This window comes from Pteropus alecto, unplaced genomic scaffold (genome assembly GCF_000325575.1).
Source record: "Pteropus alecto unplaced genomic scaffold, ASM32557v1 scaffold223, whole genome shotgun sequence".
Classification (NCBI taxonomy): Eukaryota; Metazoa; Chordata; class Mammalia; order Chiroptera; family Pteropodidae; genus Pteropus; species Pteropus alecto.
Genome location: NW_006434441.1, coordinates 1130672 through 1147200, shown reverse-complemented (window position 1 = coordinate 1147200; position 16529 = coordinate 1130672). Strand labels below are relative to the sequence as shown.

At 44.9% G+C, this 16529-nt stretch overlaps 1 protein-coding gene and 1 non-coding gene across 2 annotated transcripts in view; one reads left to right on the top strand and one right to left on the bottom strand.

Annotated features, from left to right (window-relative positions):
- Positions 1-16529, bottom strand: part of TMEM131 (transmembrane protein 131) — a 116074-nt gene that overhangs the window by 9033 nt on the left and 90512 nt on the right. The window contains exons 32-36 of the mRNA XM_025045025.1: positions 12421-12596; positions 9692-9819; positions 4712-4833; positions 4367-4513; positions 608-773 (exon numbers count right to left, since the gene is read on the bottom strand). Coding sequence (XP_024900793.1) covers positions 608-773; positions 4367-4513; positions 4712-4833; positions 9692-9819; positions 12421-12596 — 739 coding nt within the window. The remainder of the gene's footprint in view (positions 1-607; positions 774-4366; positions 4514-4711; positions 4834-9691; positions 9820-12420; positions 12597-16529) is intronic.
- On the top strand, positions 8784-8902 carry LOC112477854. Its single transcript, XR_003045607.1, has one exon. It is a non-coding gene; the product is annotated as a 5S ribosomal RNA (ribosomal RNA).

Sequence of the window (16529 nt, the reverse complement as noted above, 5' to 3'; positions counted from 1 at the left end):
GTGACAGCACCTATCCCATGACTGCTGGGAGGATGAAATGCAGAGACAGTTGTGTGGTTCCGAGAACCACGCTGACATATGGTAAGAATTTGCTACGTGTTCACAATTACCACTGTTACTCTAAAAACTTGTCAAACACAAGGTGCCTGTGCCCCAGTGAGGAGCACTGGCTGAGGGGTCCCACCTGCCTGTTAGGAGGCCACCCTGCTGTACGCTTGTCACCTCCGGCAGCAGTCGTTTCAGATCCTGCCATGTTAACTGCTAAGTGAAACTGCCATGAGGTCAAAATGACTGTCCCATCCGTCCATGTCCTCTAGCTCTTCATTAATGCTTAGCATGCTAGTGACTCCTGACCCAGGGCATAATTCTAACAGCTAGCGATGCATCTCCAATCCTTGGGTGAGACGTGCCAAGAGGAGGAAGGGGTGCTGCTGGGGTCGGGAACTGACGTGGGGCTGGGAGAGCTGACCCCAAGTAAAAGGGCGGAATTGCTGTCACTGGCAGATGTAGGAGGCAAGACAGGACAGCAGCCTGAGGTTACCAAGGGTTTCCGTTGAACGGAATGAGGCTCAGGTTTCCAGGAACAGGAAGTGACTGGTGGGCCTACCTGATGGAGCTGCTGTTGACGATGCTGCTGTAGCTGCTGCGGGATGTGAGCGGGCAAGGTGCGGCGGGGGGAGATGGAGAGGCTGGTGTTGGTGAGGCCTGGCGTTGTTTTAAGAAAATGTCTGCGTTGAGGGTTTGCAGAGAAAGTTTATAAAGGCTATCGGTAGCTGAAAAGTAAGAACAAAAGGTCTCACTGATGTGATATTTTGCTCTTTACAATCAGTTACTTTTGGTGTTTCAGTTGATATTACACAGAACTCAAGTACTTCTAAAGAAAAGCAAAGTTAAAGCTTCATGTGCGTTCTGTTCAAAGGTTTAAAGAAAACAAGGAAAGTGGCGTCTCTGCATTCTGGGGGCCCTGCTCTGCTGCACATGTGAGACCTCCAGACACTCGGTCCTCTTCCACTCTCTGTCTTTCAGGGACGGGCAGGTGAAATCACTGTGCGGGACCTGAAAGCCTACTTCCACATAGGTTTACATCTGTGGCAGATGTGGGACTCCAGGCAAAACACCCCTGAGTTCCCACACAATGCTCGCACTCTGCCACACCTGCTGCTATTCCTGGTGCATGGTTTCCAAAGACACAAACCCTTAATAACACTCCTCCTGCTCTTCAGGGTGACGCCTACACAGCTGTTCCCAAGGCTTAAAACAAAATATTTTAGTGTTGTGAATATTTCCTTTGCACTCACTAAATAGAAACACATATAACTACTAAGATGGTGGAGCAGATAACACTGCACCCACCTCCTCCCATGACCACATCAAATTTACTAGAAAGAGAATAAAGCCCAAAAGTGAGTAGAAGAAAATCATAAAAATCAGAGCAAAAATAAGAGTCTAAAAGAACAAGAACAAAGATCAATGAAACCAAGAAAAACTGAGAACCCAAATAAAATCAGAAATGAAGAAGTGATGACTGACACCACAGAAATACAAAGCAGTATAAGAAATAGTTATATGCCAATAAATTGGATAACCTGGAAAAAATAGATAAATTCCTAGAAACATGCAATCTTCCAAGACTGAATCAAGAAGAAACAGAAAATCTGAACAGACTGATTAACTACTAATGAAATGGAATCAGTAATCAAAAAGCTCCCAACAAATAAGTCCTGGACCAGACTGCCTCACAGGTGAATTTTACCAAATATTCAAAGCAAAATTAATACCTGTCCTTCTCAAACTGTTACAAAATTTGAGAAGGGAAGGCTCTCTAACTCTTTTTACGAGGCCAGCATTACCCTGATACCAAAACTGGACAAAGACTATAAACGAAAAATTATAGGCCAATATAGGCCCGATGAACACAGATAAGAAAATCCTCAGCAAAATATTAGCAAACTGAATTCAGCAATATATTAAAGAGATTATATGCCCCAAACCATTAAACCTCTGACATTGTTCTTAGCAATATTTTTTTGGCTATGTCTCCTCTCTTCTCCCAAGGAAAAGAAAAGAAAAATAAACAAATGGGAGTCCCTCAAAATAAAGTCTCTGTATACCAGAGGAAACCATCAACAAAATGAAAAGACAACCTACTGAATGGGAGAAGATATTTGCTATTGATACATCCAATAGGGGTTAATATCCAAAATATATAAAGAATCCTATAATTTAACACCAAAAAACCCCAAAGAATCCAATTTAAAAATAGGCAGAGGACCTGAACAGACCCTTCTCCAAAGAGGACATACAGATGGCCAATAAACATATGAAAAGATGCTCAACACACCAAATCATCGGGAAAATGCAAATTAAAACCACAGTGAGATATCACCTCACATCTGTCAGAACAGTTAACATCAATAAATTAAGTATTGGTGATGATGTGGAGAAAAGGGAACTTTGTGCACTGTTGGTGGGAATGTAAATTGGTGCAGCCACTGAAAAGTTGTATGGAGGATCAAAATAAAAAAAATTAAAAATAGAACTACCTTATGACCCAGCAATCCCACTTCTGGGTAGGTATCTGAAAAAACCCAAAACAACAATTTGAAAAGATATATGTGCCCCCATGTTCACTGCAGCATTATTTACAGTAGCCAAGACATGGAAACAACCTAAGTGCCCATCAACAGACGATTGGATAAAGAAGATGTGGTACATATAAACAATGGAATATTACTCAGCCATAAAAAAAAAAAATGAATGAAATCTTACCATTTACGAAAACATGGGTGGACCTAGAGAATATTATGGTAAGTGGAATAAGTCAGACAAAAACAAATACGTGTGATTTCACATGTGAAATCTAAAGAACAAAATAAATGAACAAATGAAACAATCATGGATACAGAGAATAAACTGAGGGTTGCTAGATGAAATGGGGGTCAAGGGGTGGGTAAAAAAGGGGAAGAGATGAAGAAGTACAAATTGCTAGTTATAAAAACAGGCACAGGGGTGTGAAGCACAGCACAGGGACTAGTCAGTAATACTGTAATAACCATGTATGGTGTTGGGTGGGTACTACACTTATCAGGGTGATCACTCTGAAAGGTATATAAATTAACCACTATGTTGTATGCCTGAAACTAACATAATACACGTCCACTGTAAGTTAAAATTGTAAAAAAAGAAAAATTAGAAAAAGCCATCACCTTGCATATCTACCATGTGACTTTGGTGCTAGCCCAGCCGCTGTAATTGAACGAGGTATAAGGAAGGGGCTCACTCTCACCCTTGACCATGTGGCTAATCCCTTCCCTCATCTGCTCTGTTGCTTGCTGACCTGACACCATGCTTGGGGCCCATCTCAAAAGCCATCTCTTGTACGAGCCCTGCTCAAATGCCCCCCTGCCCTCTGTGCCAGCATCCACAGAGGTGGGCCCACTTGATGCCATATCTACATTGTAGGGTCACTACTTGAACAGTTGTTCTGACACTTCCACAACCTCCTTCTCTGACCTTCCTACACATCACCAGAAGTGACCTGTCCCCTCGTGAAGCGCCCAAACCTGTACACCTCACCTGAATTTCCAAGTTCTTGGCCTCCATCCAGCTTACTGCCTTCAATAACCTCTTCATTTAATCCCTCCCCTTCACCTTAAACAATCCTGTTGCTCAACCTTGACTTTGCCTTTGGTGCAAATAGTCCAAATGTGAGTTAAGTCTAACGCTGCAGAGTGCATAGACAAGTAAGCCCTAAGGCTGGCCTTGTCTTCACCCTAAATCCTGCCATGAGGTCCCTCCCTGTGCTGTCTCTCCATTTCCTATTTCAGGTGAGGCCCTCTACCTTATTTTAGTAGACTATGCTGCTGTCATGTTTACTGCAGTCCACATCCAACAAACAAGGTCAAGATGCCAATGAGGAGAAAATACAGAAGCTGTTGCATAGGCTGTTCACATAAGAGAAACAGTCCATCCATGTGGGTAAAGCCGAGAGTAATAACTGCACCGAGACAGTGTGAGGAATGAGCAGGCCAAGGGCTGTGCAGTTAATGCTCAGAAAGCAGCGGCTCTGTGGACGACTCCTCGTCCAGATAAGCCGCCCCACCTAGGGTGCGGGGCAGTGGTGTACTGGTGCACCAGCCTCCAGGAAACAAAAGCCCTGGTGTGAATGGTCTACTGTGTCTCTGGTGGGCACAGTCCCGCCATGGCCAGTTAAGCTACAACAGGTAAACACCTGGCAGACCTCTTAACAACCAGTGCTGGCTGGTATGAGCTAGCTCCAGCAAACCAGATACTGGGTCTCCCTATAAAGTAAGATGTCCCTGCAGAGTTGTCACACACGGAGAGAAGCCTAAGTCCCCATACTTACAGCTGCCGGGTTTGTGGACTGGCACGGAGTCCCACTCTGGCGGAGAGTCCTTTTCACCCTCTGAGCTGCTGGTGCTGCCCGGTTCTTCACCATTTGGGAGGAGTTTTGCTGGGGCAGGAGGTCTGTTATCCACTAACTTATTTGTACCTACACAGAAATCCAGAAAGGAAGTTGTTAATGGAGGCCGATTGCTTTCTTAGGGCCTACTTCAGCGAACCTTCCAAAGAGAGAACACGACTGTAGCCTTGTGTGTGACTAACGCTTCACTGATCACTGGTAATTCACAACTAACAACTGTTAAGACAACCAATCAGGGAAGAATCGGTATGATCAACAGGGAAGTACCTTTTGCTTTCTGAGAATTCCGTGGTTTGGAGCCACTTGTCAATGCAGTTGGAAGAGGAATCTTGGTTGGGAGGTTTCTCCGTTTACTGTCTAGTGGGGGCGGGTACGGCAGCTCTAAACAACTGAAAGACAAGTGCAGATGGAAATTCAAGTTCATGCCTTTGTGCTAGAGCAGGGATAGTGGCCCTGACTGCTCTCCCACTGCACAGGCTGCGTGTTTTTCCTGACCCAGCTCCCTGAGGCACTGCCTGCCTGCAGGCCTGCTGCAGGACTGGCTGGGCCACCCAGGAGACCTGGCACTGGCAAATCCTGCCACCTCCAATGCACGTGAGGGTCAGAGCACCTGCCTCAGGTAGTGTGCACACAGCCGTTAGGACAAACATGCCCTTTTGGGGTTGCTGAGTCTCTCCTGGCATCTAGATGACTGGTGGGCCTTGAATATGAAGCCCTGGAAAGGTCTCAGACTTACCAACGTTGGGGTTCTGCTACTCAGAACTCTGAATGCATTTTTGTTGTAGAGACTACAGAACGAACCAGGCTGAGCTCCTGGGTTATTCATGAACACCACGGCAGAGAGCAGGATGCGGTGTCTGTCTAAGGTCCAGGGAGAGTGGGGAGAGATGGATTTTCTTTATTCATGAACTAAGCAAAAATTTATGATTTTTATTAGAGTATTATGTGCTTTCAAAAAAATTGAGCAGTAAGCTTAACATCACAAACGTGTGTAGCCAGGATAATCAGCTCTGAACTTCCTGTCATCCAATGAGAAATGGGAGGCATGGTGGGCTACTATGAGTGTCCATAGCCCGGTGGGAAAACATTTGTCGCTGGGAGAGAAGCAATCTCTTGGGGAACGAACTGCGTGGGTGGCAGCGTGTGAATGTGACTGTGAGGGCCACAATGACAGTCTTTGCAAAGTGCTTCCATAATGCCCAAGACCAAGTCGCAGGACCTAAGCCAACTGGTCCAGGAAGGGCATTTTCTGGTGAAGGCTGGATACAGTTGAGAACCCGGTGGCCCCTTACAAGAATTCTGCCAAACTCATCAGGGACCTCTACCATGCTCCTGGCGAAGGTGGGGAAGCCGTCAGTTCAAGGCTGAGCTGAGAGCTTGCTTTTCATTAAAAATCTGACGCAGCTGTTCTAAAACTGTGTGTCTTTGGTACTTTCCACCTCTGTGCACCCAAAACTCAGGTGTGTGATTCCACACCAGTACTTTCCACCTCTGTGCACCCAAAACTCAGGTGTGTGATTCCACACAGTTCTCATTTAGAAGGCAGCTAATTCACACTAGATTTCAAAGGTCAGAACGGTTCAAATGGTTCCGCTCCACAGGCACCCAGCACACCCCTCCCCTAGAGCAGATCACAGAACGACATCGAAAGTGTAATCTCATAAACAGATAAATATATTGAAATGGATGCTATTTACAAACATTTTATAAAGGACTAGGTCAAAGGCCATTTTCATTTTTGTGTTTCTCTATACTTCACAAATTTTCTATCATAAATAGGTATTATATTTGAATTAGTAGAAGAGCTAAGCAAAAATCCAAAGTTAACCCAAATAAAAATTTTAGGGAAGATAACAAACTGACATGTAAAAATGCACTGTTTATGGGTGAGAGCATTAATGCTACAGTTTTATAAATCTTCCATCCCTCTCCCACTTCTGACAAGGGTTATTTAAAAACTCCATCTTTTAAAAAAACACAAAAGCTCCCATGACAGACACCAGCCCTCTAGTGGAGCTGGGTGGGTGTGAGTTATTTTTAAGTGAGCTGTTTATGACTGAGAGTGGGGTGGAAGCTATTTATTTATACTAAGCTTAACTGTGTGTCACTGTAAAATTAATTGGTTTTTAAGAAAAGAGGTACCAGACAACTATTTTATTTTTGCTGATTCATGCTTTCCTCAAGCCAAATTAAGCTTAAATTAAGAAATCTTTTTTCAGGCTTCTGAATAAGTGGATAAGAGTCAACTGAATTTGAACGATTCTTTCTAAGAGGGAGAACCAGGAAGGTGGTTCAGATGCCAGGCTTTGTTTCGATTCCCATAACACAGGGAATGGGCCGTCTGGGGAGGCAGGGAGGCAGGGAGGCAGGGAGCTGAGGGCAGGCCGGGGCATCCCTTGTGCTGACAGGCTGGAGCCCAGGGCATGGAATGTGGCTCCCAGGCCCTGAGCTGAGCAGATTGTCAGAGGATACAACTTTTCTATTAGACATTTTTCTTATTTTAGATTGCTACATCTAAGTTATCTAAACGTAAAATATTGATAACCAGAAAACAAAAGGACCAAGGACAGCTGTTGTCCTAAACCAGTGACTCCCCAGCCTGTCTGGGTCCTGTGGAGTCCCGCTCTCTCAGTACCTGCAGTCTTCTGCAGCCCACAGGCCCACTTCTGTGAGCTGAACTGGGAAAAATGGTACACCAGCTCTCTGCCACTTCCACCCAATGCTCCACACTCCTAGAAAATGGTTTCTGTGAAGTCAACTCCTGGGAGTCTGACAGGAGGACTGCGCGGGCAGAGACTGAGGTGTCTCTCTGGCTCTGTCACCACGTACTTATAGGAAAAGGAATTCTTCAACATTTGAGGGTTTGGGTCTCCTGGCCTAGAGATTCCAATAATATTGATAATATTTACAGACTAATTTTTATTAAAGCAAATGTAAGTTAAGTCCATAGATTTAATTGATAGTAGAAGATTGACTTTTTGGCTGACAACAAAATTTATTCTCAATTGGATAAAGCTTCCAAAAGAAAGTAATAGTCTATGCCTTATTAATGATATCTCTTTTAAAAAATGTGCATATATATTCTTCAAATGTGTGTTGTCATATGTCAGGTGACAGCATTCCAGGTATCACTAATGCCAGGACCAGCAATGACTGTATGTTACTTAGTGCAGACACAGAACAGCACTATTCAAAGAGGCCACCTTGCTGGTTACTTAAAAAGTCTCTAGTTGTTTAATTCTGTATTTGATTGATGTACTAATAAATTCTCACTCAACACTTTTATCTTTATCCCTGAATTCAGAAAAACACAAAACAAGATCTGTGAGTTTAAAAGATTAGATAATAAAGAAGACTAGGGCTGCATAGAGATTTCTCCACTTACAAAGACAATTCAGAGCACACCACATAAACTGTCTTCTGGCAAAAAGGGGAACATGAGTTGTCACTGTGACTGTCCCCTGAGCGGTGGCAGAGAACTGGCTACTCCAGCTTGAGGCTGACCAGAGAACTCACAAACCCTGGCAAGGTTACTATACTCCAGTAAAGACTTTTACAAACTTTTCAAAATCAAATCTGCTAATGGTCAATGTATTGAAGAAAAAATCAGAACACAACAGAAATCAGTGGAAGAGGGACGAGGGTGTGATTAACATGTACTGTTTAAAAATATGTCTCAGGTTCTGAGCTCAGGCATCCGGGCTCATAAACAAAGCAGATTTTGGGAAAGGCAACTACGAATGGTTGAGATAATTATGTGAGATAATTCTCAGAAGCTTGGTTTTCAAGTTTATGATCATGAGAATTACTGCAGGACTGTCTATTCTCATAAGAGCTCTGTCTTTGTAAAAACCAGAGTTTTTTGTAATTTGCATTTTTCAGCCTCATCTATTTTAAAATGCCTGATCAATCACCTAAGCCTGAAAAAGACCTAGAAAAATAATTCCTAGCCACCAGCTGAGTATCACTCTTGGCCTCCAGAAGCCAAAGGAGCAGCACCAATTAGTGCCTCAGGCTGACTCTTTCAGGAGAGATCCAAGTGTGTCAGCCATGACCCCATGTGACATTCCTCACTGGGTCAGACTGTTTTCAATGAACTGTGGAACTGAGTCACTGAAACTAACAATTTGCACAGAAGAGTAAATTTTAGACACTCCATTACTAATCCCATATGCTGCGTTATTTCTAAGCTCAGGGACAAGGTGAAATTTCACTGCAGAAATCACTAATTTCTGGTCAGTTTCCAGTTCTACAGAGTAGACTGCCCGCCTGAGTTACGCTGTGTAATCTGAGGAGTCTCGGTTACTAGGGCTTTTGTGAAGCTTAAGATTCAGCTCCAGTCCACAGCAATGCCACCCTGAACACGCCCGATCCCGTCTGATCTTGGAAGCTAAGCAGGGTTGGGCCTGGTTAGTACTTGGATGGGAGACCACCTAGGAAGATCAGGTGCTGTAGGTATTTAAAAAAAAAAAAAAAATCAACTCCAGGGTAAGAATTCTAAGGCCAGTCCTAATGACAAATACACTGTGTGCGTCTTCCTTTACCGCCTTACACCTAGGTCCTTAGACTTCCTGGGTTGATGCCCGCACAACCACACAAGAAGGCAGATGCTGGCTTTCGTGCTGATGACCATCTTATATGACGAACCAGGAAGGGCGCTGTTAATAATGCTCAAATAAAATGAGTTGATGAGGCAGATCCAAGTTTAATAAAACTGTTGTTAATAACTCAACAGTTCAACTCCTCCGTTTACTCGAAGAAGCATTCAGCAGCAAGGCTTCCCTGGGGGCTGCCACAATCCCGTCCCCCAGGGTCTGGTCAGAGTTGCTGCATGGCAGCCTTGTCTGATGGCTAACATCTGCTCTGATCACCTAAGCACAGGTTCTTCCAAGTTTTACAGCATGGAATTCTAGGTCCGACTGCCACTCCAGAGCCCTCTAAGCCTCAGCTGTGGCAAAACCATCAAGGTCACCTGTGTGCAGAGGTGGACTGGCTCCCTGCCTGGGATGAGCTACTAACCTCAATTTTTACAAGTTGTTAGCTGTGCCTTTTATGTGTCAGACATCAGAAGCATGTGACCCTAATCAGAGGACACCAGGCACCAGAAAAAGGCCAAGAGAAATGAAGTGCAGAATAGGGCTTTTGCTGCAAACCTCCCCCAAATCAACCAACCAAGCAAAAACATTACCTACTTTTCATCAGTAATGTCTTTTACATGTCTTAACTCTTTACACTTCTTTTTCTCACCTGGGTTTCACATCTGTTGGGACTTCTTTCTTAACATTCAAGAGCTTTTTGCTTTTTTGCTTCACTTGAGACATTTCATTTTCATGTTTTTCAGGCATGGCTTGTTTTCCTTTTTGCTTTTCTGTATCCTGTAAGAAATGTACACCTAATTGCTGAGAACAATTAATAAAAATGATATAGTCCTATTTAAACTTAAAGACACAAAACCAAAGATGCAGTAGATATATATATATCGTATGTATAAAAATGATAAATTTTCTTCAAAGCTATCTTAACTATGTGGTTCTATCAATTTTCAGCCTGTGACTTACTAAAATTGTGTTTTGGTGAGTCTGAGTTACAGAGAGTATCATTTTAATTTATACCCAGGTCAAGAATAAGTGTTCACACCCATTCACTGAGCGTTCACAGTGACAGTGAGACTGTCACTAGTGTTATGGCTAACAACCATTCACCACCAACGGCAGGGGCTGGGTTACTCATTCACTCAATAAACTTATGGGTCACCGACTTGGTGCCAGGTGAGGGGTTACCAGGAGGGCCCGGGTCCTTCCCCTGAGGGCTGTGAGGTGTAGCAGGAGGGAGACACTAGCGGGATGGACCAACTTGTGCCCTCGTACGGAAAAGCCCATGGGCCATGATGGCAGCGCAGAGCTGGCTTGCACAGCTGGAGTGTGGGGCCTAGGAGACAAGGCCACACCCAGCTTTTCCTAAAGCTGTGCTGCTCGACTGGCCTGCCAGCTGCTCCTTCTGGTCCAAAACCCAGGGAAGTACAGGAGCCGCCCTTATGCTTGTTTACAGTAGCCTGATGCTGCTACGACTGTCCCCTGGGCGGCGAGTGGGGCAGGTGCACACTGTCAAGCGCAGCAGGACCATGTGGAAATAAAAACTGGTTTGAGCAGCACTGTGTTCAAGGATGCACTGAGGCTAACCAGAAGGACAGACAGGAAGGACAGGCGCAGCAAGAGGGACAGCTGTTGGTGTGAGGAGTTACAGGCACATGGCAAATCAGAGTCGACCTGACAGCGTCTGGCTTTATAGGATGTGGTTACTGAGGCAGCCTGGATGTGAATGGGTCTCACTAGGTTCATCTATTTCACTGTCAAGAGTGAACAATCAGAGAAAGGGCCAGAACAGCCTCTGCCCACACACCTTTGATACTATTCTCAGTCAAGAAGCATTTCCTGAGCACTTGATTCGTCAAGAACCCTGGGGACTGTGAGCTCCTCAAGGACAAAACCTGGTTTGTTGTCCACTGTTGTCTGCTAAGCTCCGGGCACAAGGCCTGGCACTTGGCTCTCAGCACCTACTCGTTGAATGAATGGGTAAAACCGAATGGGAAAAGATACACAAGAGAAAATGACCTGCAAGGTTGGTAACCTAGTGCAGAAGAAAACACACAACTAGCAAACAGGTCCATCACAAAGAAATAGAGCACAGATCCCCTGGAAGAGTACCAAGGAGGGAGACAAAAACTGATTAGCCAGGATAAGGGTAACAAGCACAGAGGCTGCAAGTCCTGAGCCGTGTCTGTAAGGAAGCAAATGACAGTGAGGAAAAGCAGGAGGAAAGACAACAGAGGCAGGAATTAGGCCAGCCAGCGGGGGCCTGGAAAACATGAAGACGGGTGGCTAGAGGGGCCACTGCAGACGGGTCAGAAGAAAAGTTAGGAAGGCAGCACAGGACGTGAGGAAAGTTGTGAAGAAAGCGTGTGCTGAAAATGCCTTCAAATGCTTATCCCTGTCACTAAAACCACTGGGATTCCACTCAAAGATTAGTAGATGACACTCTGCCTCTCTGAAGTCATCTGTTAAAAGGATCTGAGTACACAGCTCCAACACTAGCTACCAATTGTACTGAGGTGCACAGAGCAGCACACCCAAATGTGAATGAAGAGTGCAAGAGTGCAGGCAGCTGACAAGAAAAAGTTACATATAAATCCTATGCAGATGACACTGGGATATCTTTAAGAAATGATTCCTTAGGCCACTAGATTAAAACTGAAAAAGACATTCTGGCCTACAGTATTAAAGGCTATATGAGGATTATTTTAAATTTGACATAGTTATCTAAAAATAAAAATGCCAACACAGACTTAAGCCTTTCCTTTCTGCATGTGGCCTCTGAAACATGTCACCATAGGGTGTTAGCCGTCATCACCAGATGCCCAGACGCTCGCCAGCACCAACACCCTGCCGGCTGGGCCTGAGGCTGATACCAGCAGAGCTGGGGACTAGAGGGGTGAGCAGCCCTCCTGGTGTGCTGGTGAGTGTAGGGATGGGTCCCCAGGGCTGGGGCTGCTAAAGCATGGAGCCTTTCCCTGGGTCACGGTTCCCCCAAGACAGTCACTGCTCTGCTTGTGCAGGGAGTGAGCTGCAGTAGGGCTACAACGGGGAAGTTCCATCTACTGAGCATGGCGTGATTCCTCCTTGCCCTCTTTGATACTTAAAGCCTGAAACAAATTTCATGAGCCAGAGTAGGTACTGGTCCAGATAGTCCCTAACTTTCAGGCAGTGTTTCCAATTTCTAACAATTTCTCTTTATTAACATGCTTCCCAGTGTTCTTCCCAGGGGAATGAAGACATTCATCCCCAGGGCTGTGATCCTTCCTGCAGGGGAGTGACTGTTCAGGCCCTCTGAGCATAGGCGCGCACCGACTTTGTTATAAGGCGTCTCCTCTGCGCTAACAAACCCAGCCTGCAGTGGCGTCTGCAGACCCGGCTTCCTACCTCCTTGAGGAGGGGCTCTGTGTCTGGGATGGAGGTCTCTGTGGTGCTGGAGGAGCTGTCATCGTCAGCCAAGGAGCCTTTCAGCTCATCTTCCTGTGGCTTCCCCTTTCCTTTCCTCTCCTTCTCTTCTTGCTTCTTGGGTGGCTTACCCTTGCGCTGGAGAGGTTTCCCTTTCCCTGAGGATGAAAATCACAGAAAAATAACTCCTGGTTTTAAAACAGCTTAGCAAACACAACCTTTAACAATTTTTTGAAGAGGCCGGACTCCTTTCCTGATTAATAAAGGTTTCTTTGGCTACCTTATTCCTTCCCAAAGCTTTCCAAATCACATGTGACTTTTGATTAGAATATTTTAAAAATCAACTTGGTTGAGGTGCCATTTTTGTATAAGATACACCTATTTTAAGTATACAGTTCAATGCGTTTTGATAAACTTAGAAGTTTTGACAAATCCACATATCTGTCTTAGAATACTTTATACCACAGAGAGTAATGTAGTTTTGAAAAGTCACACAAGGGAAAACCAGAAATCCTTTCAAATCTGTTTCAAGATGGAAGCTCGATGGTGACATAGGATGAGTTGCCCATGCATTACATGGGTGGCAGAGCTGTGCTGGCTGGGTCCAAATCCTAGCTCTGCCCTAACTGGCCATGTGATCCTGGCCTTGTGTATGCACGCCAGGGCAGGTGGCCTTCCTGGGGTCATGATAAAAAATGACATGAGGCCCTTGGAACAGTGCCTGACACATCAATGCCACGTGATGCTATATACAGAGAGAGTACCACACGGCTACAAAATGCTCAGTATTTTAAAAGATATGGGTGCTTCCAAGACCAGTAAGAACTCAGTTTACAACCTATGTGAGTACTGCCATTCCCAGACATTGTCCCATGTCCTGGGAACACAGTGGTGAGTACCAGCAACACAGTCTGGGTCCTTGCGGAGTTCATGTTCCTGGTGGACTCGCCAGCGGCAGAGAAACCCCCGACTCCAGCAGCCCGGCCTGCACCTGCAAGAACCTGGGTAGGATGCTGGGGAAAGCCACAGAAGCAGCCACACAAACCACAGGTTCACCCATCCTGTATATGAATATTTCTAAACATACCCTTTTGACAATGGTGACGTAATCCAGCTTACTTAAACCTGGACTGTTTTACAGTTTACTTAAGTAATCCAGCTTACTTAAACCTGGACTGCTTTTAGTGGCCTGAGACTCTCGCCTTGGCATCTAGAACAAGGTTCGCAAACCAGGGCCACCGGCCACCTCTGACCTCCTGCCTGGTCTGCATGGCTGAGAGCTGACAAGGAGTTTACAGTTTTAAGTGGCTGAGAAAAAGAAATGAAGAATGAGTGACAGAGACACTTTATGGCACATCGAGCCCCAAATATTTACTATCTGGTCCTTTATAGAAAAAGTGCATTGTTCTATATTTATGGCTTCAGACGTGCTTCAGAAAACTTGCTGCTTCCCGCAACCTATGAATATATAAACTTTTTAATGTAACTACTACTGAGAATTATTTTCTTTATGTAATCTATGGACCCTGGCCTATTCATGCTTTTAGAAATCTATCACTTGCGTGCCTAAATTAAAGAGAGAATAGTTATTTGACAGGGCAAGTGCCGATCACCAATAATGAACCTGGGTAAGCCCATCCACCGTAGTGCGTTAAAGATGAGCTGCTGAAGGCATGACTATTATAATCAGCTAGGACAGACGGTAACACATGCTTGGCCAATGCCTACGCGACAAGCTCTCTTGCCCCGTCTTCATGTCCTTGTGAGTGGGTGAGAATAGATGCGGGGAGGGACCCACAGAAACATCAAGCTTCTTACCCCTGGAGTCACCAAGATAAAGTGTCTGCAGAACGTATCCCCTCTCCAAGCTGGGTGCAGTTGTTGAGCAAATCTGGGGCACCTTCTTAAGTCCTGACTCTAGGCCTGATGCTCTCTTGCCAGCCCCAAACACACACATTCTGATTAGAAGTTTTAGACCTGGGAGGGAAGCAAGAAGTTTCACTTGGACTCTAAGCACTTTAGTTCCATCATGGGCAGGAAGGTGGCAGGAGGTTATGGAGTGCCTGACTGATGACCAGGACAAGTGGCATGATGTGCTCCTTGTGTGTGCACTGTGGTGGTGACCTGAGAGAAATGGGGAAACGTGGTAGAGCTGGCACCAAGGCCCACTTCACACTGCTCCTGTCTGACAAGCATTTGTCAAAACTCAAATGGCCAATACTCAACAACCGCACCCAGCTTGGAGAGGGGATACGTTCTGCAGACACTTTATCTTGGTGAGATGACAGGCTGCATTTCTCCTCAAAACTAGAAGTTGGGGCGGGGTGGGGGGTGGGGGGAAGCACTGCCATTCTTACTCTGAAAAATGGTCGGTGTACACAGCATCTTTGCTGCCTTAAAGCCTGAGTGCGTTTCCTTGGTTGTTGAGTGGGTTCAACTCCTTACTGACAGAAGCTATCTGTCTCTCCTTATAGGTCACCTTGGGCGGACTTCAAGTGCAAAGCTCTGCTGAGTGTTTAGGACAGGGCACCACCACTGCTTACGGGTCCAGCACCTTCACGTAGTGGTGACAACCCAACCCTTATCAGATAATCCGACTGGGACCTGAGTCATCAAGCTGTGTGTGCGGGTGAGGTGGAGGGTGCATCTTAGCAGCAGGGTGTAGGGGAGGAGTTATGACTTAACCTACAGGCCACTGCAAAGCATCTGCATGGACAGCATTCCCGTATTCTCTTGACAGGCACAAGGCCCATTCCATTAGTGTCCTCGGTCAAGCAGGAGGCCAAAGCCAGCAAAGCCTGCCTTTTTCCATGAGCTTGCACACTTCCTTGTCCTGCACAAAAAACCTGCTTTCCTTCCAGATGAGCTGCCAGGAAATTTGCAGCTTAATTTAACACTCGACAGAAACAACTAACCTCACTCCATGTATCTGTTGAGGTGGCACCATAACTAAAAACAAACATATAAAATGCCAAAGACTACTTTTTGTCTTTTACTCAGTCTTTATATGTGCTTTAATAATTTAAACCACCTCCAATCATTTTAAAAGGAGAAAAAAGAGGAATTATAAATTTAAAAAGTATGTCCTACTAATTTACTTTTCCTTGTCTTCACTAAGTGGTATATATATGAATTTGTCTTCACCAGTTTGGGCAAGTTGCTTTGGTTGTCTCTCTCTCACTTTAAATCATTTCATTTAATTTCCACCCAAAAGAATTACTCCAGGAAGTTTCAATTACTAGCAAATGGTTTCTCTGAGCCTGAGTGGCCTCTGGCAGCTATCGAGCTGAACTGGGCTGTACAAAGCCAGGTATGAAACCTGACAGGAGATTCTCAAGCATCACTAATTCTGAAGGGAATCTGCCTTCCTCATCTTCTGGCTGCTTCAAAGGCCTATGTGAGGCCAATAAATAATAAAGACCAACACACGATTTACTGGGGTCTGTACGGGTCATGTAAATTTATTTTCCCCTCGAGTTCTGAAAAATAAACTTTTTTATGATTATGATCAGCTAAAACACACCAAAAACACATGTGAAGAAAACTCTCTAGGAGTTCTTCAACCTAAAGTAAACGTTTTCAAAGTTTTATAGCAATTACTATTATTACTTTGTCCTATTAAGCTGTGTACTTAGATCGTGAAGAACCTGTTTGGCTCAATAGAAGGGAGACAGGAATTCCTATTAAGTGAAAAGATTTACTTCTATCCCACCAGCAAGGAGACGCATCCTCTTCTTTGTTCTTTGTTTCTGGGTAGCATCTGTAGCACCAGCAGAACCAATAAGGTGATAGGACTAGAGAAAAAGGCTGCACAACCACAACTTCATAGTAGAGTTCAGTTATTCAGGGTTATCATATAATTATGTTCAATTAAATTTTAGATTTATTGTAGAAATAAAATATCATGGATATTCAAGAGCCAACTCACTACAGTTTAGCATGGGGGAAAGACAGCCTCCAATCTTGCTTAAGCCTTTACTCCTCTGACCAGGCAACGCCCGCCCGCCTAAAAACCACCAGGGACCTCTACCGTCCCTGGACTGTTCATGCTCTCTGGGGCTGGGAGGTCCCTTGACTTATAGGTCTTTCCC